The sequence below is a fragment of the Denticeps clupeoides genome, chromosome 14 (assembly GCF_900700375.1).
Source record: "Denticeps clupeoides chromosome 14, fDenClu1.1, whole genome shotgun sequence".
Lineage (NCBI taxonomy): Eukaryota > Metazoa > Chordata > Actinopteri > Clupeiformes > Denticipitidae > Denticeps > Denticeps clupeoides.
The window spans coordinates 9,864,814-9,888,542 of NC_041720.1; the positions used below are offsets into that span (position 1 = coordinate 9,864,814).

General features: G+C 39.7%; 7 protein-coding genes across 22 annotated transcripts in view; 1 reads left to right on the top strand and 6 right to left on the bottom strand.

Annotated features, from left to right (window-relative positions):
• Nucleotides 1-1,376: 1,376 nt before the first annotated feature.
• On the bottom strand, nucleotides 1,377-2,431 carry LOC114763353 (trace amine-associated receptor 1-like). The gene has a single exon (XM_028952988.1). The coding sequence runs from the start codon at nucleotides 2,361-2,363 to the stop codon at nucleotides 1,377-1,379; it is 987 nt and encodes a 328-aa protein (XP_028808821.1). The 5' UTR covers nucleotides 2,364-2,431.
• A 1,684-nt stretch (nucleotides 2,432-4,115) lies between these two features.
• LOC114763686 (trace amine-associated receptor 1-like) lies at nucleotides 4,116-5,540 on the bottom strand. Its single transcript, XM_028953448.1, has 4 exons — nucleotides 5,534-5,540; nucleotides 5,008-5,341; nucleotides 4,346-4,935; nucleotides 4,116-4,151 (listed from the first exon to the last, which is right to left on the bottom strand). The coding sequence occupies exons 2-4, from the start codon at nucleotides 5,318-5,320 to the stop codon at nucleotides 4,116-4,118; spliced, it is 939 nt and encodes a 312-aa protein (XP_028809281.1). The 5' UTR covers nucleotides 5,321-5,341; nucleotides 5,534-5,540.
• Nucleotides 5,541-7,265: 1,725 nt separating this feature from the next.
• Nucleotides 7,266-8,475, bottom strand: LOC114763688 (trace amine-associated receptor 1-like). Its single transcript, XM_028953450.1, has 2 exons — nucleotides 7,952-8,475; nucleotides 7,266-7,879 (listed from the first exon to the last, which is right to left on the bottom strand). Exons 1-2 carry the CDS (start codon nucleotides 8,268-8,270, stop codon nucleotides 7,266-7,268), a joined length of 933 nt encoding a protein of 310 aa, XP_028809283.1. The 5' UTR covers nucleotides 8,271-8,475.
• A 1,205-nt stretch (nucleotides 8,476-9,680) lies between these two features.
• Nucleotides 9,681-11,067, bottom strand: LOC114763375 (trace amine-associated receptor 1-like). Its single transcript, XM_028953022.1, has one exon. It carries the CDS (start codon nucleotides 10,935-10,937, stop codon nucleotides 9,909-9,911), a length of 1,029 nt encoding a protein of 342 aa, XP_028808855.1. The 5' UTR covers nucleotides 10,938-11,067; the 3' UTR covers nucleotides 9,681-9,908.
• Nucleotides 11,068-13,403: 2,336 nt separating this feature from the next.
• On the top strand, nucleotides 13,404-16,642 carry leg1.1 (liver-enriched gene 1, tandem duplicate 1). Its single transcript, XM_028953493.1, has 6 exons — nucleotides 13,404-13,698; nucleotides 13,900-13,986; nucleotides 14,181-14,365; nucleotides 14,733-14,854; nucleotides 15,452-15,690; nucleotides 16,393-16,642. The coding sequence occupies exons 1-6, from the start codon at nucleotides 13,404-13,406 to the stop codon at nucleotides 16,542-16,544; spliced, it is 1,080 nt and encodes a 359-aa protein (XP_028809326.1). The 3' UTR covers nucleotides 16,545-16,642.
• A 159-nt stretch (nucleotides 16,643-16,801) lies between these two features.
• themis (thymocyte selection associated) lies at nucleotides 16,802-20,488 on the bottom strand. Of its 2 annotated transcripts, none has more exons than XM_028953049.1 (6): nucleotides 20,218-20,488; nucleotides 19,859-19,996; nucleotides 19,293-19,754; nucleotides 17,870-18,918; nucleotides 17,161-17,293; nucleotides 16,802-17,029 (listed from the first exon to the last, which is right to left on the bottom strand). In XM_028953049.1, exons 1-6 carry the CDS (start codon nucleotides 20,306-20,308, stop codon nucleotides 16,905-16,907), a joined length of 1,998 nt encoding a protein of 665 aa, XP_028808882.1. In that variant the 5' UTR covers nucleotides 20,309-20,488; the 3' UTR covers nucleotides 16,802-16,904. The 2 variants fall into 2 exon arrangements, with proteins under 2 accessions (XP_028808882.1, XP_028808881.1); XM_028953048.1 differs by having other exon boundaries at nucleotides 16,804-17,029; nucleotides 17,161-17,296; nucleotides 20,218-20,486.
• Nucleotides 20,489-20,738: 250 nt separating this feature from the next.
• Nucleotides 20,739-23,729, bottom strand: part of ptprk (protein tyrosine phosphatase receptor type K) — a 114,397-nt gene continuing 111,406 nt past the window's right edge. For all 15 annotated transcript variants that reach the window (XM_029002253.1, XM_029002252.1, XM_029002255.1 and 12 more), the window contains one exon: nucleotides 20,739-22,019. In XM_029002253.1, the coding sequence (XP_028858086.1) occupies nucleotides 21,966-22,019 (54 nt within the window). In that variant the 3' untranslated portion in view covers nucleotides 20,739-21,965. The remainder of the gene's footprint in view (nucleotides 22,020-23,729) is intronic.

A 23,729-nucleotide genomic window follows, 5' to 3' on the forward strand; every position in this document is an offset into this window, starting at 1 on the left:
TCTAAATGCATGGGTTACAAAATATATTATATGTGTCTGTGTATTACATTTGTAAATTCTGTCTTTCATTAACTGATATTGAATTACAAATTCATTTCAAAACATAAATACTGCCACAATACTGTCATGCAGAAATAGTGATGTTGCGAAAGGAGGGTAGGTGAGTAGGTGAGTTTCACAATTTAATCTGTGACCGTTGAACAGCCGAAACTGAAACATCCACATTGGCATAAACGTAAATGGTTCGGCCTTACAGTTCTGTCAGCAGTGAAGAATCAAGACTAGTAGAGCGGTGAACTGAACTCAATCAATGAGCATTAAACCTTGGGTCGGTGCTGATTTTAAAGTGAGAATCACAGTTTCCACCTCCTACCTGTCATGTGATGCCCCGTGTGTTTATTAAATTTGTTACTTTGTCATGCAATTATGCCTCATGCCGTCACTCTGTCATGAGTGTCTCGGTTTGGAATGTGAAACACGAAATGAATGAGTTATGGTTGGCCACACCTACAGCTGAGTTATGGTAGGACTTGACTAAGTTGTGACCATAGATTATGTATACCAAGCAGTTCATGAGATGGTGGCTTGAGTTTACACAAAATATGACATTTGGTTTTATATGCTGTATACTCAAAATGCAACATATTGTCTGTAGAGTAATTACTGGTTATACACTGTTTTTTAATTGATACATAACATAACAACAATTTTGACCAAAAATTGTGTACGAATTTTTGTGTGTCATTTATGGCATTTATCTCCTGGTTCATAGGCGAGTGTGTTATTCACTAGGCTAAACGTGTATGTATGGTATATTACAGTCACAACATTCCTAGTTAGGCAATAAAAATATTTTTCATTTATCCCAATAAGGTATAGACATGAGCCAAAATGTACATTTTTATTAAAGTGTAACCTATTGGTGAATGTGCTATTTCTAATGTTTGACCATTCAATGCACAATTTCTACACAGTTTCTAAGGTCTAGTCTACATCTATTACAAAAAATCCACTACTTGGACCTGTAATCACTATAATAAAACATATTAACAGGCTGTGAACAAACAGGAAGAACAAAAATAAAAATTAAAGAAGGGCGACCAAATCTGTAAAAGCAACTACAAGAAGTATAATGTCATATTTTGTCTTCAGCTAACACTGTCTATAGTGGTCAAGATAGTTTAAATATATTATAAGCAAGATATTTTTTTCAACCGATCAGTGCTAGATGGTTGACAAAATTAACATTAACATTATTTAGTAATAATAATGATAAGAAGAAGAATAAAAAAAGCCAGGCCAATACACCCTAAATATTATACTTCCATATAATGCTTTTTTAAGCATTGGGATCAAAGGGAAGATGGGAGGTTGCTTCACTCTGAATACAATTTAAACCATGAAGAATTAGGTTGAAACACTTTTCCATAAACAATAAATCTGACAGCATTCCGAAACCAGCTGTAGAATAATCCATAAACAATTGGATTACATGCAGAATTTAAGTAAGCAACCCATCCAAAGATATCAAGCAAGACTGGAGGGACTGTATAATCAACAAATGGACCAGTAATATAACAAACAAAAAATGGTGTCCAGAATGACCCAAAGACCCCAAAAATGACCGCAAGTGTTTTAGTTGCCTTTCTCTCAATTTTCCCCTGTGATATTTGTCTGGTTTGCATGTTTATTTGATGAATTGCATGAACTTGAGCATTTGCAATACGGTAAATGTTAAGATATACACTCAGCATAATTATACCTGGAAGGAAGAAAGACAAAACCGAGGCCAGAGAGCCAGATGTCTTGCTTACTAACCAGAAACAGCCACCTTCACATGTAATGCTGTAATAACGATCCTCGATTCCCAAAATGCATAAATTCATGAAGATCATCAAAAAACCATACAGAGCTGAGACACCCCATGCTATGGTGATCATCCCTGCAACCAGAGAACCAGTGATCTTTAATTTGTATGTGAGAGGATTATGTGTAGCATAGTATCGATCAATGGAAATAAAAGAGAGATGTAAAACAGAAGCAGTACAACATGTTATATCTGTGCTGGTGTGGACTTTACAGAACAGCTTCCCGAAGTACCAGCACGACTCAACGGTCCTAATCATACTGAGCGGCATGATGAATGCACCCACAATGAGGTCTGCGATAGCCAGTGAGAGAAGGAGGTAGTTCGTTGGTGTGTGGAGCTGCTTGAAATGAACTATGGAGATAATGACCAGCAGGTTGCCACACACAGTAAAAATGACTGCTGTTACAAAGAAAGCATAGAGGGGAACCCGAACAAACAAAGGATAAATTATCTTTGGGCAAGAATTGTTGAGGTGTGTGTAGCAAAGAGTCATTTTAGTAGACGCTCCTATATTCCAAGTGCAGAAATATTCTAATCAAACAGGGAGGGAAATATTTGGAATTAAAACGTAGCACATATAAAATAAATATTAAAATAAAAAAAAATGTACAATATTATTATTGAACATTTTATCAATAAGCTATTTAGTACACTGTCAGAGTGGATGTCAGGACCCTTACCTCAGCTTAGGAGTAAATGGAAATGAAGTAGAGGAACAGTAGAGCTTCATTTATAGGCTTGTGTGTTGGGGCAGTGCATCTGTAATCACCTGAGGGAGATGATTTGCAGTTACTTTTCATCAATGCTCACATTCAATGTGAAAATACAATGAATTGAAATGAATAATAAAACAGAAAAATACAATATTTGAAATGATATAGACCAGTTATATTGTATAATACTGAAAACAAGCGTCTGAGGAACATCTGAGAATGACAAAACTATAAAAAATTGGCATGTTCAAAGTTGACACACTCATTATAAACCTGAATGTCATGGCCATGTTTGGCTTTTATTTTTAACTGTGTATTTTCTGAACTGGAATGGTAGCACAACTTGCAACTTTGATTGTTTTAAAAAATGATGAAAAATAAGAATTTGGTGCAGAAGTTTGAATTGAATTTTTAAGACAAAATTATACAAACAGGTTCTACAACTCAGAGATTACAAACACAAACTAAAGCAATTTAGCAAGTAGCATCTTGACTATATTGACTATAATATTTTAATCAAAAAGCTGGGAGCAACACAGAAACGAGGTAAGGTGACTCCTAAAAATTGGCAAGATGGCCACTGCCAGCCGCTCAGTCACCCGTCAAACTAGACTATTCTTCATCTCAAAGTAAGACCGTTCCTAGTCTTCTCCTCTCCTCTCTTCTCAACTCCTTCCTCTCATCCTGCCCAGTCCGAATTGTACTGCAAACGTGAATGACAACATCCGTGTGGTGTTGCGGCTCAACCTGTCTCCATTTAGTAGGATATTTAGCGGCATTTATTGGTAGAGTTGGAGATCAATTTGAGCTCATTTAAATTAATTGGTTTCCTGGCATGGTGCCTGCTCCTTGAGCACGGTGCAGTTTTAAACAGAAGGAGACATGGAGAACTCTCGGGCTGCATGTTGGAGAATGTTCTCTCCATCCATGGTGCAGTCTGGTGATATTGGCCCGCAATCACACCGGTGGTGTCAGCATCTGCTGGGCATGATCAGGGCCTTGCTATTCAGGTGTATCAGCCTGCACCCCCTCTGGTCCACCTAGGCATCCCAGCACAGGAAAAAGCATTGACACTCGGGGGGAAAGGGGGCATGATGCTACCACCCTCATATTTGATGGATTGTTGTTTTTTTCTAAATGACAGAAAAGCCCCAAATTACCACAATATTGATATTATGGTTGTATGTAAATGTATGATTACAACTGTGAACAATAAGTCCTAGCTTCGGCTATATCGCCCTACTGTAGCATTGCTAGTTAATTTGTTTATCAAGTTAAAACTTTATTTCCTTTTATACAAGACAATTGACACTTTTTCCTTCAGTGAATTTAAATCCTTTAAATTCACTGACAATGGCTATTGCTTAACGGTTTTACAGGTTTTACAGGGTATTGATGACCATCACTAGCTTTATAAAAAGAGTCAGGTAGTGGGTGATGTTAACATAGCCAGGATCCTAAACACACCTTAAAAATCCCATCATTATTGATGTAATCAATTCACATTATTGATGTCATCAATTAAATCTTCTTCAACGGGAGTCCAGACCACTCTGGGATGCCAAAACCTGAAGATGTACCCACACAGGGCAGAAAATGAACAAAGTGATATCTTTATTAAACTCAGGGATAAAAAGGGTTTACAGTCAAAGGAGGTATAGATGATCATATAATGATTAAAAACAAAATAACTAAGAGACATGCACATTTAAAATGAAGCTATGAAGGCACCACCATAAGTTTCACCTTACCAGTGAAATACTTTTCCAGACAAAATTAGCCTGAATGCCTTTCTAAACCAGCTGTAAAATAAAGCATAGACCATAGGATTTAATGTGGAATTTAAATAACCAGTCCAGCCAAATATTTGATATAACTCTAGAGGGATTGAATACCCTGTGAATGGATCAATAAGGATGGAGAGAAAGAATGGACACCAGCATGCAAAAAATACACCCATGATAATAGCAAGGGTTTTAGTGGCTTTCCTCTCAGCTTTGCTTGCGAATTGATGTCCAGAATCATTTTGAATTCTGTCGTTCTGTTTGTGTGCCTGTTGTTTTGCAATACAGTAGATTTTTAGATATATGCTGAAAAGTATAACCCCAGGCACATAAAAAGAAACAACTGAGAAAGCAGAACCTGTTAAGATACTGTTCTCCATCACACATTCTCCATCACACCTTACATGAACATAGCCCTCGCTTTCTGTAAAACTGGTTTCCACAGAAAACACTATAGTGAACCCAGCAGTTGCAGAAACACTCCAGGTTACAAAGACCATGACTGCAACCACAGATTGAGTGATGATGGTGTGGTGATGGAGGGGGAAGCAGATAGCACAGTATCTGTCAACAGCAATAAAGGTCAAGTTTAAAATGGAAGCGTTGGACAACATAACGTCCACACTGTTGTGGATTTTACAGAACAATGTTCCAAAATACCAGCAGGTTTCTACAGTTCGTATCATGCTGGGGGGCATCACAAGCCCCCCCAAAAGCAGATCTGTCACAGCCAGTGAGAGAACAAGGTGGTTGGTTGGTGTCTGGAGCTTTCTGAAACTGGCTACAGACATGATGACAAGCAGGTTGCCACATATTGTAAGAATGGCAGCAGATCCAATGAAAATATAGAGAGGAACCCGAGCAAACAAAGGATAGACGACCTTCTGGCATGAGGTATTAAGAGATTCATAACAGAGAGGAATGTTATCAGAGCCATTGCTTGTCAGATCCATGTTCAGCTCCTTGGATATTTTCTGTAAAACGAGAATAAAATCCATTATCCTTTCATTACAATTTCATTTCATTACATTTGTGTTGTAGAAGCCACAACATTTTGAAACGTTGCTGTTGAATAATGTGCCCATGCACATGCTTTACAAGTGCAACTCCCATATTGATGCTAATTCAAATCTGTTGTCACACTTCAGAAGTCAACAGAAGTCTACCTTACAATACCTCTGGCAAGTCGTTCCAGACACCAGCATACACAAAGGTGTCTCATTTATACTTTTGAGTCTCCATGTCGTCATCATACAACTTATTCCCAGCAGTTACTTACTACTATTGTGTCCCTGAGCAAGACACTTAACCCTGAGTGTCTCCAGGGGGGACTGTCCCTGTAACTACTTACTATAAGACGCTCTGGATAAGGGTCTGATTAATGTGACATGTTACTGAATCACTTTTACCACGAAAATATCTGATAATAAAAGTTTACAGAATGTACAGAATGTGCATTCAGATGCCCCCCGAATAAAGCTCTATCATTGAAAGCTCTGTTTATCCTTTGTCTACAGTGAGAACTATTAGTCTCAGTAGTAAATCTGTCCATAGAATTAACTAACTAATCAATTAACTACTTAAGCACTGGTTTTGCAAAGAATTTTTCTTAATACAAAAGCTTGCACTGATATATAAAACTATTACAGAGGCAAGAGTAGCAAAGATCCAGAGGCCAAAACAAATTTTGTCACATGATTGTCCTGATCATCTCCTCATCTCTCTACTCTTCCCTATCATTCTTCCCCTTCCCCGATTCAACCTAGAACGTGAACGACAACATCCGTGTGGTGTTGCGGCTTACCCCGGCTCTCGTTCGTATATTAAACCAGAGGAGACTTTCACTTATTAAAAAAGATCAACAAAACATATAATGTAACATTTTATATTATATCAATTACTGCATGCACTACAGAAGAATGATTGAACTTTCTAAATTCTAATTTTTGAGAAGAATATTGCCCATATTTACTGTACTTCAGTACTATTCAGTACTACAATGTTTGCTTTTGTTAACTTTTCATTTTTGTCACGGTTTAGCTAGGCTGCTTCCTGAAAACATTCCTCGGTCCATGATTCTTCTTTCCTCCTGTTACTGTTGACCTGCCTTGTCAACTCTGAGTTCTAACATAATGTCTATTTGTCTATTTAAGCCTTCTCATCATCCTCAGTTTTGCAATAAAGCACCTCTGTTTGGTTGTGCAAGTGTCCCTATACTATGCTTCTCCTCAAACCATGACTGTGCTACTTATGCATATTTGAATACATTTTAATAAATTTGCTATGCCCTTGTTTAATTTCAACTCAGCTGACATTTCAGCATAATAAATCTCCATTTGTTTCATTTTTATGATTATTAATAATAAAATGGTGGAGGGGCGGAGTCACTGTCATTTAACACTGAATAGTGTCATTTTTACAGACTTTACACGGTAAAGTGTTTCATTTAACAATGACTTCGGTGTGGATTATGTTAACACTGACCATTCTGAACCATTTGAATACTGAAGAACATTTACAGTATAGCGCAGACAAACGAGAACACACAATAAAACTACTGACATTTATTTTTCTGCCTTAACAAAATACAGTAAGCAACACCAAGTGGATGTCTGTACATTCCTGTTTTTTTGCTTTGTTTTGTTTTTTACATGCCGCCAAAAGGCAGTTCAGGAATTTAGGATTTGGTTTATAGTTTAGTTTCATAAAGCATCACTGCTGAAAATGCAAGGATGATGTTTCCTCCTGAATCAGTAATCATTCACCGATTAAACACCAGAATAATTTTTCATTTTAAAAGAATGTTTCTAAAAACATTATAATAGCATGTTATAATGCAATATAATGATACTAATTTATTATCTACACATTGAAATGTTCCATCCAAAAACTGCAAAATTACCCCAGATGTAATGTGACTCTGCAGTCCTGCCAAAATACTTTTCCAGAAACAATTAGCCTGAATGCTTTTCTGAACCAGCTGTAAAATAAAGCATACACCATTGGATTTAATGTGGAATTTAAATAGCCAGACCAGCCAAATATTTCAAATAACACTGGAGGGGTCGAGTAGCCTGTGAATGGATCAATAATGACAGAGAGAAAAAATGGGGACCAGCAAGCAAAAAACACACCCACAACAATGGCAAGAGATTTAGTGGCTTTTCTCTCAGTTTTCCTTTCCAGTTTGCCATGATGTTTTTGTGCCTGTTGTTGGGCAATACAGTAGATTTTTAAATATATACTTAGAATAATAATTCCAGGGAAATAAAAGGAAAGTAGTGAGAAAAGGCAACCTGATAATCCACCATTAAACACAACACATCCCCCATCGCATTTAATATTATTATAGATAAAATTCATACTTTCCAGCAAATTGAGTTCCATTGTAAACACCATTGTGAATGCTGCAGTGGCAGAGATGGTCCAAGTTACAAAAACCATGACTGCAACCACCGATGGAGTGATGATGGTGTGGTGATGGAGGGGGAAGCATATAGCACAGTATCGGTCAACAGCAATAAAGGTCAAGTTTAAAATGGAAGCGTTACACAGCATCACATCAATGCTGGAGTGGATTTTACAGAACCATGTACCAAAATACCAGCAGGTTTCTACAGTTCGTATCATGCTGGGGGGCATCACAAGCCCCCCTAAGAGCAGATCTGTCACAGCCAGTGAGAGAACAAGGTAATTGGTTGGTGTCTGGAGCTGTTTGAATTGCGTTATGGAGAAGATGACCAGCAGGTTGCCACACACTGTAATAATCACACAAGATCCAAAGAAGATATATAGAGAGACCCGAACAAACTGAGGATAGATGAACTTCTGACAGGAGGTATTGAGAGATTCATAACAGAGAGTTATGTCATCAGAACCATTTATGCTTTGTCCCATTTCCATGTTCCAAAGGAATTATTTCTGCAAAATGTCAATGATGAAAGCCATTATCCATTAAACACAATAATAAAAATATATATAATAACATATTAGAAAGAAAATATTCAGGGTATACATTATACATTTACAGCCATGCAATATTACAACATGCATAACATATTGTAAATGCTATGAAAATGAATGAAACTCCAAGATTCAGCTCTCAGAAGTGTCCTTTACTTTACCTCTGTCAAGCAGTAGCTGCTGACATAAGTGTAGGTGGAGGGGCCTGATTTATAGTCTCATCATCAGACATATTCCCAGAAGCTTTCCCATTTGTTCACCATTCATGTTTGATTATCTCTTGGTTTTCATGAAAACAATGCATGCAGCAATGCAATGTAGAATTTAGAAAATGTATGGAATGCAAATGATTAATTTAAAGCCTTACACATTGCACTAGTACTTATAAAATTGTGTATAGGTTTGTGTTGGGAGCAGTGTCAGAGCAGATCAGGTCTGTAAAATTACATATATATATATATATATCATACATCACCAAAAAAAAAACCCAAAAACATAAATCTAGGAACAAAGCCTACCAGTCCAACCATAACAGACCCTTTCCACTAGAGGCCACCACTGAATAAAATTCACTTGGGCCTCATTTCCTGTGTTTGCCTCCTTTCTGCTTTGCTTCTCATCATCTTAATATGAAATCACAACCTTAATGTTCTTATTGTTGGCTATTATCTATTATCAATTCTGCTTACTCTGGACATGATGTTTCAAAATCACATCAATCAAAAACAAACTTAAAATGCTTGGCATGTAACATTTCATGTGCTAATTTAATGTCAAATTTAATGCACAATCTTGTTCACAAAATGACAGTAAAATTCTGCAGAAATTTGTACAGAAATTACATTTTCAAACTTCATGCAGGTCTGTTTGGGAAGTGAGAGAAAGGGGTAACCGGTGAGTACACATACAGTCAAGTTTACATGTAAGTTTACATGTCAAGATAAGGACAAGGAACATGTTGTTATATGATGTATTGACTAAATTACAAAACAATAGAAAATGGTGGGACTGTTTCACATTACAATGCATTAAAATTTTCAATTAAGTTTTTTTGTAGTTTTTGGTCATTCCACTCTGACCAAAACAAATGTCATTTTACAATATTGTAGCACAACGTTAATATAACATTACAATCAACTTTATACAGCCAAAATTATTTATACGCACAAAAGAGAAAAATCTGGGTTATACCATTGTTACGTAACCTTTGATTAACTGCCAAACCACCAACCCATCCACATAGAATTACACATGTGCATGTTTTTATGTAATTGTAATGCAGCATGATCAATGACAAGGTTACCATGGGAAAAAAACTACTTTCTACTATTTCTACTTCAGCCTGCAATTAATACAATCAGTAATATTTCATATAGACTGTTAGTTACATAAGAATAATTGAAATTAGTAATTGTCCAATCAGAGGAAGACACAGACGGATAAATTCATTTTATATTTCAGGTACAAAAGTGGATTTTTTATTAATTTTTTAGAGCTACCCCTAAACACCTCGGGGAAGACTTTCAAGTGAGCTTATGTCTTTTGTAATGACAATCAACATGGCATAATTTTTTTTCTTTACTCTGCAAAAAGGTTAGTTCTTGATGAATCTGGTTGAAATATTTTGCCAGACAGTATGATTCTGAACGCACTCCTAAACCAGCTGTAAAACAAAGCATACACAATGGGGTTGACAGTCGAATTGAAATATCCAACCCACACAACAAAGTCAAAAACCACAGACGGGACGGAATAACCTATGAAAGGGTCAGTGATGTTACAGACAAAAAAGGGCAGCCAGAGCATGAGGAACACACCCATTATTATAGCCAAAGTCCTGGTTGCCTTTCTCTCCATTTTGTTGATGGCCGCCTGCTTGCCAGATGAGCTGCTGGGCCCGCTTCTGTCATGAATGGCTCGTGCTTGCCTCTGGGCGATGAGGTAGATCTTCAGGTATATGCTCAGCATGATGATACCAGGAACGTAAAAAGAAAGTATTGATGACAAAGACCCCGACAATCCGCCCTGGAACAAAACACAGCCGCCTTTGCAGTAAACGTTGCTATAGTAGAAATCTTCAAAGCCCATTATGTTAAGCTCTAGCAACACCATCCCAAACCCGAGCGCGGAAGGCACGCTCCAGCTGACAGCGACCATGGCGGCTGCAACAGAGGGGGTGATGGTCGCTTGGTAGCGGAGGGGGTGGCACACCGCATAGTATCTGTCAATGGCAATGAAGGACAAATTTAAAATGGACGCATTGCACAGGGTCACGTCAAAACTGGAGTGGATCTTGCAGTAGAAGTCGCCGAGGTACCAGCAGGTCTCCACGGAACGTATAGTGCAAGTGGGCATGAGGAGGAGCCCCACCAGCAGGTCCGCCACTGCTAGAGAGAGGACGAGGTGGTTAGTTGGCGAGTGGAGTTGCTTGAAGTGGACTATGGTGATGATGACCAGCAGGTTGCCGAGTACTGTGAGAAACACCGTCGCGCCAAAGAACAAGTAGAGCGGAATGCGAACAGACAGCGGATAAGCAAACTTTTGACACGATCCGTTCAGAGATTCAAAGCAAAGGAGAATGTTATCACTTACATTTTTCAACTCCATCCTAACAGCTCTTCCTTACCCGGTGGTAAAGGAAGAAAAGACTAGGAGAAATGTTATCTGTTACTAGCTTTTTATCTCGACTGTCAATAAAATCATCCAGTGCAAATCAATCAAATGGCCAAAGGTCTTACCTCCTGTTTCTGATTAAGGCCATCTAAAGAGGACGCTATTTATTTCTCTCTGTCCTGCTCTATGTGTCAATGAAGTATATGCACCTGGGACACCATGTGTCCACGACAGCATTCCCAGAGGTCACCAGACCTGCCAGACCAGATCATTAGAGTTTCGAGGGGACAAAAGAGACATCAGTGTCATTGTCCTTAGAGTCTTCTGCAATCAGATGACGAAGAACACAAGAAAAAAAAAGAGGATTTGATGACTGCAGCTCAACTAGGGACTAGGTATTTTTTCCAAAATCCTATAGCACCACAGCCAGTCAATAATATTAATACAGTAATTTGAATTAATAAAGAGTTACAGATGTCACGTCAGCGAGCTGATGAGGTAAGGAAGCGCAGAGACGGGACATTCCAGGAAACAAGGATTTATTAAGCAAAAATCAAAACAGCGCAAGGGCCGAAAACGGACCGAAAAAAGCTGCATGGCGCCTTTAAACTCCTGTCTTGATTGGCAGCAGCTTGATACACACTTGGGCCCAATCCTGACAACAGAGAATGATTCCACCAGTCAAAATAAATACGTAGTTCAGCAAAAATTCAACATTACAAAGTTTTGATTGTATGATATCGACCACTGACTAGTTAGGCAATTATAATATGGCCATGGCTACAGTTAAAGTTTAACATCAATTTACTTTAATTTTGTAATTAAATCTCAGAATTTTATGCTTTTTTTTTCTTGCAACAGTAAGGCTTTATTCTCCAAATACAAATGTATGATTATTATTATTATTATTATTATTGTTATTATTATTACTACTACTACCAACAATGGCCTTAACACTGTCATAGCACTATATATTTCAATATCTAGTTTAGTTATGAACTCTTACAGTTAATATGGTTTGTAACAAAGAATTGGATATTTGCCATTAGCAAACTTAGCAAAGGGACAGTTAAAAAAAATGCTAAAAGAAATTTTAATCATGATTGGAATTGTAATGCCACTTATTTTAATTTATATTGCTCTGTGTCTCCCTGTGTCCTTGTGTGTTGCTGCAGTCATTGCATTAGCAATTCCCTCTGGGATTAATAAAGTTTTCTGCATGACAAGGCTATATTTTACTGATGATCTCTTAGGCCTCTAAAAGCAGGCCTGTGTGTGCAGTATGTAAACTTTGCTGTTGTCTGCTGTCTCCATCACTTTACTTAAATAAATACTATTCTGTAACATACCGGGAGTGATTTCAACATAATGGCCTTCGGTTTATGTTGATTGGTACAACGGTTGATGTACCAAAAGTCATTTTAAATAAGTTGGTAAGTTGAAGTAAGTTGATATAGTATTTTAGTCTAAGTGGTATAGTATTTTAGTCTAGTTGGTATAGTATTTTAGTCATTTACCAGCTTAGTTATTATCATTTTCATTATTGTTGCATAAGAAATATTTGTACTCAGTGTTATGCTGTTTTTTTATATTTAAATAAAAAAAAATTTACCCAGCAGAAGCACCCAAAAGTCCTCTGGAACAATTAAACGGAGCATCGTGTATTAGTTCAACCTTTGCTCTGGGCTTTGTTGTCGTCTCATTAGATTTTGCACCTCATTGTTTGTGTGACACCTCTAATGATGAGGCTATACTTGACTCCGGCCGCTGCTTTCACACCTCATTCAGCGGCGGGACTCATTAAGTACTTACAGCGGGTGAGTGGTGCCAAAACAGCAGCGCCTGTTGTTCCTTCATAGCTGGCTGTAGGGAGCAAAGCTGCAGGATTATTTAGTGTTTAAGGACAAAGTAAAAAGTACCCCAGGGTATTGCTCTTTGCCTTGTGTACAGTTCTTGCATCATGCAATGACAGGGCATCAAGGCCATAGAGAAGGCCTTGTGTTAGATTGCATGATGCCTGACCCCCGCTCAGAGTATTATTCCCCCCCGTTTCAGGGATTATTCAACCTCAGATCAGTTCCGAATCAGTTTGCCTTGGCCTACCTTATTTGAGTTTATTATCTGTCTGCAGAAACAATATTATTGCATAACTCTTTAGATATATATCTGTTTCTGATTATGTTTAAATTTTATTTAATTGTGCATAAAATCTGTAATTTTACAATTAATATATACAGTAACCATAATCTTTTTGTTGCATGACATACTATATTTTCACATCTTGCGATATTTGTGTATCTGTGTCTGCTTAATGTTTAGTCTGGCTACAAACATTCAAGATAAGCACGGTCAGAAAGAGCCAATGTCATATGCCAACAGAGGTCAAAGTTCACTTGATGAAAGCCTTTAAAGGTGGTCAGCTAATCAGCAATACTCTAGTGGCCATTCCCAACACCCAGAATGCATTTCCTCAGGATAGGGATAGCAATAGCTGTGGCAGCATTGCTGACTGATGCAGCGGTGGTTCTAGAAAATGGCCTCCCCGTCGACTGGGAGAAGGCACCGGCTGACCTCTCCAAATTTCCCTTGAGCAGTGGGGTGGTCACCATCAACCCATGGGACTTCTCGCAGAGGATGGGGATGTATCGGCTGCTGATGAACTCCACTGCTGACTACATGAGCTTCCTGTGGGCCAACGCCTCTGACAGCCCTCTATGGGGCCTCCCAATGCAGCTGGGCTGGAAGCTGAAATCAGGTACCAAACTACAAGCAGCACCTCAGGAACTGTGATGAAAACAGGTTCTTTGCATGCATGTTGGATCAACTCGCCCTTCATTTAAATGAATAGTAAAGGGGGTATTCTTCATTTGTTCTGCATTCTGAGTGTAAATTTTAACCATAGTGTGATGGAGATTCTCAGTGACGCAACTGAACACTTGATGTCCTCATTTACCAGGTCGGTTGGCAGATCCCACTGGTGCTACTACTTGTGGAAAACATAGTGGAGATCCCATGTGCATTTCACCTCAAAGTTATTGGGCATGTAAGTTTTTTCATTGCCGTTGTTTTTTTTTTTTGTTTTTTTTTACCTCAGTTATAATCTGGAGCACTTTTCTTGGCAATACAGATGAAAACAATGAATGTAAAAAAAAAAAAACTCGATGATTGGATTCTATGATTGTCCATGAGGCCATGTCAGCAGCCTAAAGACAAAACGTCATCTACCTGTGTCACTAGGTGTGAATTATTACGTGTCCGTCATCCCGTTCCTGGCAGCGGTGCACACAGGAGTAATAGGTGATGGAGTCACTCAGATCCAGGTTCAGGCCCCTGCAGATGGAGCGCAGGACTACTGCATATCATACACAGACTGCTCCCAAAAGTACCCAGACATGATGTCCAAGTGGGAAACTTTCTTTAAGGCAATGATGAAATCATTACATTACATTCATCAGGCAGAAGCTTCCAAAGAGTAGCCAACATTAAAAACATGAAAACAATTAGAATGAGATTAGTTGTTAAAAGTAATGTTTATATTTTAATTCCAATGAACATATTTTTCCAAGAGGTACATGAGACATACCTGCTCATAGAATGGTAGCCTAGTGGCGAACACCCTCACCAATGAGCCAGATGTGGCCTTATTGTGGCAACCCCATGGTGACTATTCCTGTACCTAGTGAAAGAATGTCAGGCTAAATGAGAGTAACATACTTGCTAGTGGCCAGTATGGCCACACTATGTTCTCACATAATTGTTCACACTATGGTCTCACACTATTATCTATAGACATTGAAGATTGTAAGCTCAAGTAAAGGCACAGACTTGGAGAAGAAGGATCGTGTTTTGGGTTCCATGTGGGATGCCCAGCAAGCCTCCCTGCAACAGGCAACATCCAGCTGCCAGCAGAGGTGAGCAACCCTAAGTTTGGTTTACATATTATCATGTTTGAGTACGAGCACCAGGCAAAAGTGCACAACTTATTATGTTGTATTTATAAATGAACAAAAGCAGAAAATAGGCACGGTGGCCAAAACAGAAGATAAAACTCGGATCTGAAATGAAACTACACCAGAGTACATTGACAAGTAATGGTGTTATTATCTTATATAGGAATGGTAATAAGGCACTAGGACTTGTACATATACACTCATCATGGACATGAATGTCATGGTTATTTGGTGCATTCTTATTTATTTTCAGTTGGGTACACCCTAACTACTGTCCCCTTGGTCCCTTAACTAGTTTCTATAAAATGTTTGTGATTTTTTCTTTTGTTACATATTATTTTGAAAAATTAATGACTCAATCATACCAGTAAGAGGAAAGTTATAGTTTACAAAATTGGGAACAAATTATTTAAAACAAAGAAAAAATAAAATCTCTTATAAAATCTAAAATTAATCATTGTAGAAGCCTTTGATATTTCATGTTTAATTAACAGATCACACCAATGGACCTGATTGTAATCCTTTGCAACCAGTATTCATCTGACCTTTTGCCTGTAGGCAGAACCCCTACTCCAGCAAAGAGGTGTCCTTCAGTGACAGCTGGATTAGTGCATCAGATTATGTCGCCGCTGCACATTTCCAGTCCAGCATTGAGAAATCGGAGAAGTTTATGAGGCCACTCCCAAGTCGCATTCTGAAGGAGGGCGACGAAGCCCCGAACATCGCTGACCTAAGCACAGAGGAGAATCACACTGTGTACATCTTCAGCTGGATGAGCAGCGCAAACAAGCTTCTTGGTAGGACACGATACCCCTTACAAGTGGGGGTGGGGTGTGTGTGTGTGTGTGTGTGTGTGTGTGTGTGTGTGTGGGGGGGGGGTTGTATTTTACTTTTGCTGTCTTGCTATGAGTGGCCTGTTCTGGGTCAGGATTTGCTCTGCTTTCCACCAACTCTCCAAATACATGCATTTGAAAAGAATAAGTCATGCTTATTAATTCATCATGTTCGTACATATAATCACATGATGACCATGCAAAAAAGCTGTCCAGCTTCTCAATTTCCCTGACTTGAACAAGCAGGTTTAGGTGATGGATGGGGTCCATGTGTGTATTTGAAGGGTCTGTGATGTTAGATCAGAGGTCAAAAGGTCACACAGTACAGTTTCTCACTCCACAAATATAAAACAAGATTGTAACAAAAGTTCATAACTAGAGCCCACCTAGTTTTCACCCCAGTTTGCACCCTCCTTACTTGACTTCCTGCCCTTTGACAAAATGCATTAGACTAGTAAAAGTAAGGCAGGAGTGAAAACGGTTTTTTATTTGTCTCCCCCTTGTGGTCAGTTTTAAAAAGTGCATGTCGTGCTTACTATTCTGTAGAGAATGAAACTGACAAGGCAAATGCCTTATAATTTTGGTACAGCAGATGGCAATATATCATGTAATAAGCCTTTAAGTTAATACTGCTCACAAAAATAACCGAATGTTTTCATCTGGCAGGAGGAACTCTGGTGCGTCTGTGGCGCAGTGCCATGTGCTCAGAAGTAGCTCGGGAGAAGGGCCGGACTCTTCTGGAGGACCTGCTCCTGAACCCGAAATTTGCTGTGTCCGGCCTCTTGTCGGTCCTGACAGAAATGGCCACCAACTGCTGAAGAGTGTCGCCCTCCTGTCCTACACTCCAGAACCAGCTCAGTACAACCAGTTTGCCTTTTATCACCATTGTCTGTGTGGATTCCAGAAGAAAATCCATCTCCCCACCTTGTGCTCTGCTCTTATTAGAGCTTGGATACACTTTGAAGCAGTTAAACAAATTAAGATTTACCATCAATAAAGGATGCATGAAATCATTTTTGATCTATTCACTTTAATCATTTGAATTATTAGAAGAATTTCTCTGTAATTGGATTATTAGCAGAATTTTTTTGTGAAAGATTCAGGACAGCTATCTAGACGCTGTTAACAGCTGAAGTGCTGTGCTCGGTTTTGTCTGCACGGTCTGGCACAGGAACTTCTCACAGGAATTTCTCCCGGATGAGGTTGAGCTCGTCTTCATCGATGTATTCATACTCATGGATGTCATCATCCACGTTGTCCTCATCCTCCGCTACAGCCTTCGGATAGTCTTCCTTACTGTCCACTGTGATACAAGGCAGAAATAACAAATACTTTCAGACTACAAAAATACTGATCAACATAAAAGTATTTATTATTATTAACACCAAAAGCAAAAGAATGTAAAAGAAGTGGGGACAGACAGGCTTCACCCACCTTTTTGCTGCTCAGGGTTAGGCAGGCTGAAGGGACTTACAGACCTCTCATTTCCTGATGCTGGACTGTTTTTGTTCTGCTGTGTCGTGCTGAGGACAAGTGACGGCTCTTTAGGACTGGTGACATGGGGACTCTGCTGTAGACACATGTAAAATGTTAGCTTTCTCCAGCACACTGTAGAGAGGCAGGGACTTACAGCGGAACTGCTAATGCTTGTCACGGGGTCAAATACAAGACTTTGATTTGTCAAAATACATCTGAATAAGTGGGGGTGTCCGGGTCTTTATACTAACAATCCAAATAACCCAAAAACCGTATGACACTGATTAAATCATTAAATTAAGGCTGCTGTTTTTAAAATAGTCAAATAAAAGAATTGTCTATTTAAGAGCAATATTAGCTGTCTAATCCTTAAAAAAAGAGTCTCAGTCTTATAGTAGTATATATCAATCTATAGGTCAACATTGCATTGTAATTTTCTTCATTGAAAGGCACACATCAACGAACATGACAGTGCATCTGCACCTAAATTTAAGATGATTTTCAGAATATGGCCGCTAGATGGCAGCACAATAGTGTGTTAATTGGAGCTTTGTTTTTATTGCATTTCTATTTACTTCATATTGGGTTAAGCAAAGGGTACAGAGACGTAGAGTAATATATACGTGGTTTAAATATGTAATTAAAGCACTTTAACATGCTTGCTTACCTCTGGGCAGGTGCTAGAGTTGGGCTTTTTGTGCCTAGGAGGTTTTGGCTTTGCCGAGGATTTTGGAGGCTCTCTGGGCTTTTTGGGAGGTCGGGGTGGGGGGCGCAGGGTGGCTTGAGCATACCTCCGGAGGGTGTAGTAAATGTCCTCACCGATCTCCTCCACCAACGAATGCCCGCTGGCCTCTGAGCAGATGCCAGGGTTCTGCCAGTTCTGAAGGAGCTGCACAGTCATGTGGGTCCGGTTCACTGGAACCTCACAACATTTTGACAGGTCAGGGGTGGAAATGAGCAAGCAGGGGTCGGTGATCTCCTCCTCTATCTGTAGGCCTGAAGCTCCGGCCAAGACGTCCTCTTTCAAGGTGAGGTCTCGTACCGAGACTTTGACGTTGAAGGGAAGAGGGAACGTCTGGCAGACATCAGTGATTGTGTACTGCTTCTTGTCATGCAGCACCTCCACGAACCCCCCCTCTATAAACATGGGGATCAGAACCGACTCGTAGTTCTTCCCTTCAATCTTCATGCAAGCTAAAGATTCTGAAACGTGGTCATCACCACCCTTGTGCTCATTTGTGCTCTTGCTCTTCTTTATGAGGTACTGATCCCCAATGACCACAGAACACAGGTTGTCGTAATGTGACTCGAAAGCCCTGGTGGCCACAACATGGAGCTGCTCACTGTTGCTCCTGGCCATTTTGAGGTCGTAGGCAGTAGGAAACTCCCTCGGACGCCGTTTGAACCTTCCATTGTAGGACATGGGTATGAGGAAGTGTCTTTGAGCGTCGCGGCACATTTCCGAAGCCAGCATCCGTTTGGCCTCATAGGCGCGATGGATGACGATCTTCTTGGAGCGACAGAGGAGGTCCAGCTCCTCGTGGACGTGGAAAGGCATCTCTATCACATCGGCCACCACAGGAAACAGCTCTGCAGGCTTCGCGAAAACATCGCGCAGGGTCAGGGGCTGCACAAAACTTGCAGCATCATGGTGCTCCGTGACATCTACCACCTCCACGTCCAGGTTCGGAGGAATGAGCACCACTTCCTTTCGATCTGCGGAGCATGTTTTAGAAATGCACAATTAAAGCTCGATCATTTTTATAAAATGCCACCTGGGAACAATAAAATTAAAATTATTCGTTAGACACTGACGCACGGCCTGGTTTATTGACGCCCTGAACACAGCTCTCATTTGTGCATTATTTTTTCAGTAATGAGAAATTCATTAGTCCCTGCACAGCTAGAGCAATGACTGAACATCAAAACATAATCAGAATTTTGTTTCTCCGACTCCTGGAACAAAAAAGGAATTGCGGAACCTGACGGTCCAAAACCAGCCCCGCTTTCATGTTCACTGATTCACTGCAAATACAAGTAGAAGTTAAATTACGACACATCACGGTGTGGCTATAATTCCAGGGTCTTACACTTCATCACCGCCTGGATCTCGTGCACAGGTGTGAGACTCAACTCCCCGGAGTAGTTCTCCAGTGGATCATGCAGGACATCTTCACGTTTTGGCAAGGACTTGGCCCGAGTGACCGTCCTCTCCCTCCCTTTGAAGATCTTGCACTCGGCCAGCTCCTTCAGAGTGTAGAACTGGTTGTCTTCGCATTCGTAAAACTGCCCCTCCAGGGCGAGGCTGAGGGTGAAGCCATGTCTGGCCTCCTTCTTGGTGAGCTCGCAGTGCAGATGTCCCGGCTCCTTCTCGGCCTCAAGGCCAGTGATCCTGAAGTTCTCTCCCGCTTTAATGGTTCCCTCTGCAGACTTCAGCTCAGTAGAGGTGTAGAAGACAGGCTGGCCCAGCCTATGAGAGCTAACGTGCACCGAATCTGCAATTTCCCGAACGCTGAAATATGGCTGCTTGTCGGCCACTATCTTGAAAAGACCTGATGAAGGAAAACACGGAAACTGAAACAGAATTTTTGCCTAGATTTTGTCTGCCATTGATTCGTCATTATGCATTTGGGGCAGAGGTCAGGCCCAAACACACCTGGATAGTCCAAAGCAAGGTCAACCCTAAGGTCATTGGCTCCCTTGGCGATGAACCTTGTTATGCTGATGTCAATGACCTTGATTAGTTCTCCATTGGAGAGGCAACACTCTCGCCCATGCAACTCGTACACAGAACCTGGAGAGGACAACATGGCAGGAAAAAAACTTTTATACTTCACACAACAAATGAATTCGTTTTTCTTCATGTTTTTTTTTATGCTTAATAAATTGATATAGCCATGTGCAATAATCTTTATTAATTACAGAACGTCTACTTGTCGCAAAAGCGAATTCAGGAAGTCAATACGAGACCATAAAACCAAATACGGAACCATGTTTTGTTCTCTAAAGTTGTACCTTGGACGTAGATGCCCGACTGGATCTGTAGAACCCTCGGCAGTGATCTCGGGTCCATGGAGCGCGTGAACTCATTCAGGGTCATCGCCATCTCGATCGCCGTCGGCCACAGACCTTCTTTGGTCAGCTCCAATGGCAGGATCGGCGCAAGCTACGGGTTCTCCATGGCGGCCAGAGGGGTTCTGCTTGATTCGAAGCCCGGCCCTCGACGCTCCGTCTCTCCGCGCGAGCAGCAGAGGTCTGAAGTGCACAGTGAGATGATGTGCTGCTGTATCCACAGACAGGAAGTCAGTGTCAGTGCATCGACCACAACTCATAAAGCAGACTGCGCCTTCCTGGGAAATGCATTTTTCAAGAGCAGAATTTTTTATTCGCAAGCGCTCGACCTTCAGACATCTGCGCATCAAATAAATTAAAGTGTAAGAAATGCCCTAGTTATTGATGCAGTGAGCCCAAAGTGGCTTTATTTCATTTCCATCTTTCACACTCTTTACCACAAATTCAAACAACAAAAGGAAACATTTAGTGAATATTTACTTTTTTATTCAAAGATTTATTTTTTTATTCCTGTAACTATTTTTTGTTTTATAATTACAGTCAGTAAGCCAACTACAGACGAAAAGATGAAACATGACTTCATGATTTCACAGGATGAATGTTTTTCCTTGTAATTAAATTGGTCAATCGAGTCCCAACATCGGTGTTCCTGGCTGCTCATCGCTTTCGGTGGCTTTAATCCTAATATACCGGGACTAATACTGTATACATAACTGTGGTTTATCCCCCTCTCTTGGCCCACAAAACAAAACAAATAAAAGCTCAATACAAATGTTAAGACTTCAGAAAAAATAGAACTCTTATATGATCTCCTCCCGATCTTCCCACAGCCGGGTGTAGATTTCACAATCATTTACATAAACCAACTACGGTAACATCACTGAGCTCTTAAAAAAATGTGAATTAAAAAAAAAAAAAAAAAGAATTGCTACTGATAAAACCAAAACTAATACAAAAAAGCAACAATTTACCAATTACAGTAAAAACGACAAATATTTCCGAGTAAACATGGAATGATGAATGATTGTTTTAGCCTTCAAAAAAAGAATGCAAGTAAACAATAAATACAAACAATATGCTTATCCATATAGACATATTTACATAAGTCTTTGGCTTATGATTAATATTTGCTACAAAAAAAAAAAATGAAACAAGGTCAGCCATCAGTGCACGATACGAACGTTACCAAGCCAATGTCACACGGCAGCACTTATATTAATTCATAAAGAGTGCATTTTTTTTCTTTCACATTGCTGATGGATTTATATAATTCTGCTGATACAACTGTATACTGACAATAATGGCAATATAGAAGAAAACAGTTTAGCATGCAACACATTGGCATTAGTGTTACCCTTTTACAATGGCTGCATAGCAACAAAAAACGAAATGTAACAAAGATAATAATATTAATAATAGTAAAACATAAAAATCATTTAAAAAAAGACATGAAGCAAACAAGGCCTAGTGGCCAGCACTTGATTCTGTGGCACTGTAACACGCTGCAGTACAATGAAGACATTTACAAGCCGCTCACATCACACTCGCTCCAGTACAATGGAGAGTGCTAATGTAAAAAAAAATAAAATAAAAAACCACAAATGATCCGAGCTGACAACGTCTCTCAATAGCCCAGCCGTGGGGAAGTGGCTCCACGAAAAAAGGAACTTGTCGCTCTCCTTGTTTCACCATTATGATGTCTCGATGTATTCCAAAGCAATGTCATAACAAAAGCGGTACTGCTCCTGTGGGCAAAATAAGGAAGATTATTATTAGTATTAACAGAAATAAACTTTAATAAACCACACCTTTGAGTCATTGCTCAAGTTGAGGCTGTGTATGCTGGAGCTGAAGAGCATTTCACAACATGCAGTGTGTAGAGGATGTGGCAAAGTTATTCATGTTTACCACCAACACTTCAGTTGGAAATAGTCTTTGACTTACTGTTTTTTTTTTTTTTTTAATTGACATGTAGCTTCACTTCTGGGGCAAAGTCAGTAGTGTCTGAAGGGAAATATTACAGCGAGTGCAGTATCTGAAGCATCTGGAGCTGGTAGCACAGATGCACTGTACTGTTATCTACGCATAACCGCAAGCTGGAAGAAGTATGATTTTTCTACTACAATTTGGACCCATACAATCACACAGACTCTGCCCTTCCTTCTAACTGAAGCTGTTGCATCGCCCTGGATTTTGCATAAGACAGACCATGTTGGGTGGTAGTAGCCTAGTGGGTAACTCACTCGCCTATGAACCAGAAGAGCACACGTTCAAAGCCCACTTACTACCATTCTATACCTGAGCAGGACACTTAGCCCTGAATGTCTTCAGTGGGACTGACCCTGTAACTACTGATTGTAAATCACGCAGTATATGGGTGGCTAATAATTGGCGTAAATGTAAAATGTAAGTGCTGCCTTGCCCCTGGAGGGCCAGGTATGTCAGTAACTAGCATTATGGCCAACAGCAGGTCTACCTTCTTAAAGATAATTCCGTGAGAAAATTAAGAGCTACTGCAATCTGATATCATTCTTAGCTGTGTTTATTTTAATTTGCCATCATGTCATTGTCAGATATAATTAAATGAAGAATCGATCTGAAGCAGTCAGTCTAACTTTCTCTCTCAAATAGGTAAGAGTTACTGTGTGTACCAGTGACAATAAATAAATAAATCAATCTTATTCTTCAGAGTAGCAGGGGAGAACAAGCATGACAAAATAAGGTAGGTGATAATTCACCCCTATTTATATGGCAGGCCATATCCCTATAAAGCCAATTAAAACTGGCTCATGTATACTTATATACTGGTATAGCAGTGTTTTTAATTATTCACTCAATTTGGACTTGTATGATGATCCGAATGAAGATCTCAAAGCAACAAATCAAACCAAGGGCCGAGAAAGGTGGGGCATAAGTGACAGTTTGGGAAAAATTGAGGTATGCATATCAAATGAAAATGTTCTACTGGCAAAATGATATGAATAAATTAAATTATTCAGCAGTTGGTGCCAAAGGTTCACTCTTGACTATGTATACTGTCAGCCATGTGTTTAAAAAAATGCGTCAAAAAATTAAGTAAAACCCACAAAGTTAGATTAAAAGTGGTATGTCACTTATGCCCATATGTTTACATTTATCAGATGCCCTTATGGGGGCAGTGGTGGCCTAGCAAGTGAGGAATCGTCCTCGTAATCAGAAGGTTGTCCCCCTGGTGCAACTCAGGGATAAGTGTCTTGCTCAGGGTTTGAACCTGTGACATTGTGGTCTTCTGATTCATAGGCGAGAATCTAACCCACTAGACTCCAACCACCCATTTGGTTTTGAGACTTTTGACCCCACAAAAAAATATTTTTTTAAATTCATAAAGTAGACATATTCCCTACAATACTATGTGGGGATGGACTAGAACATTTGGAATAGGCTTGGTCTAAGAACATAAAGTGAGCCCACACATT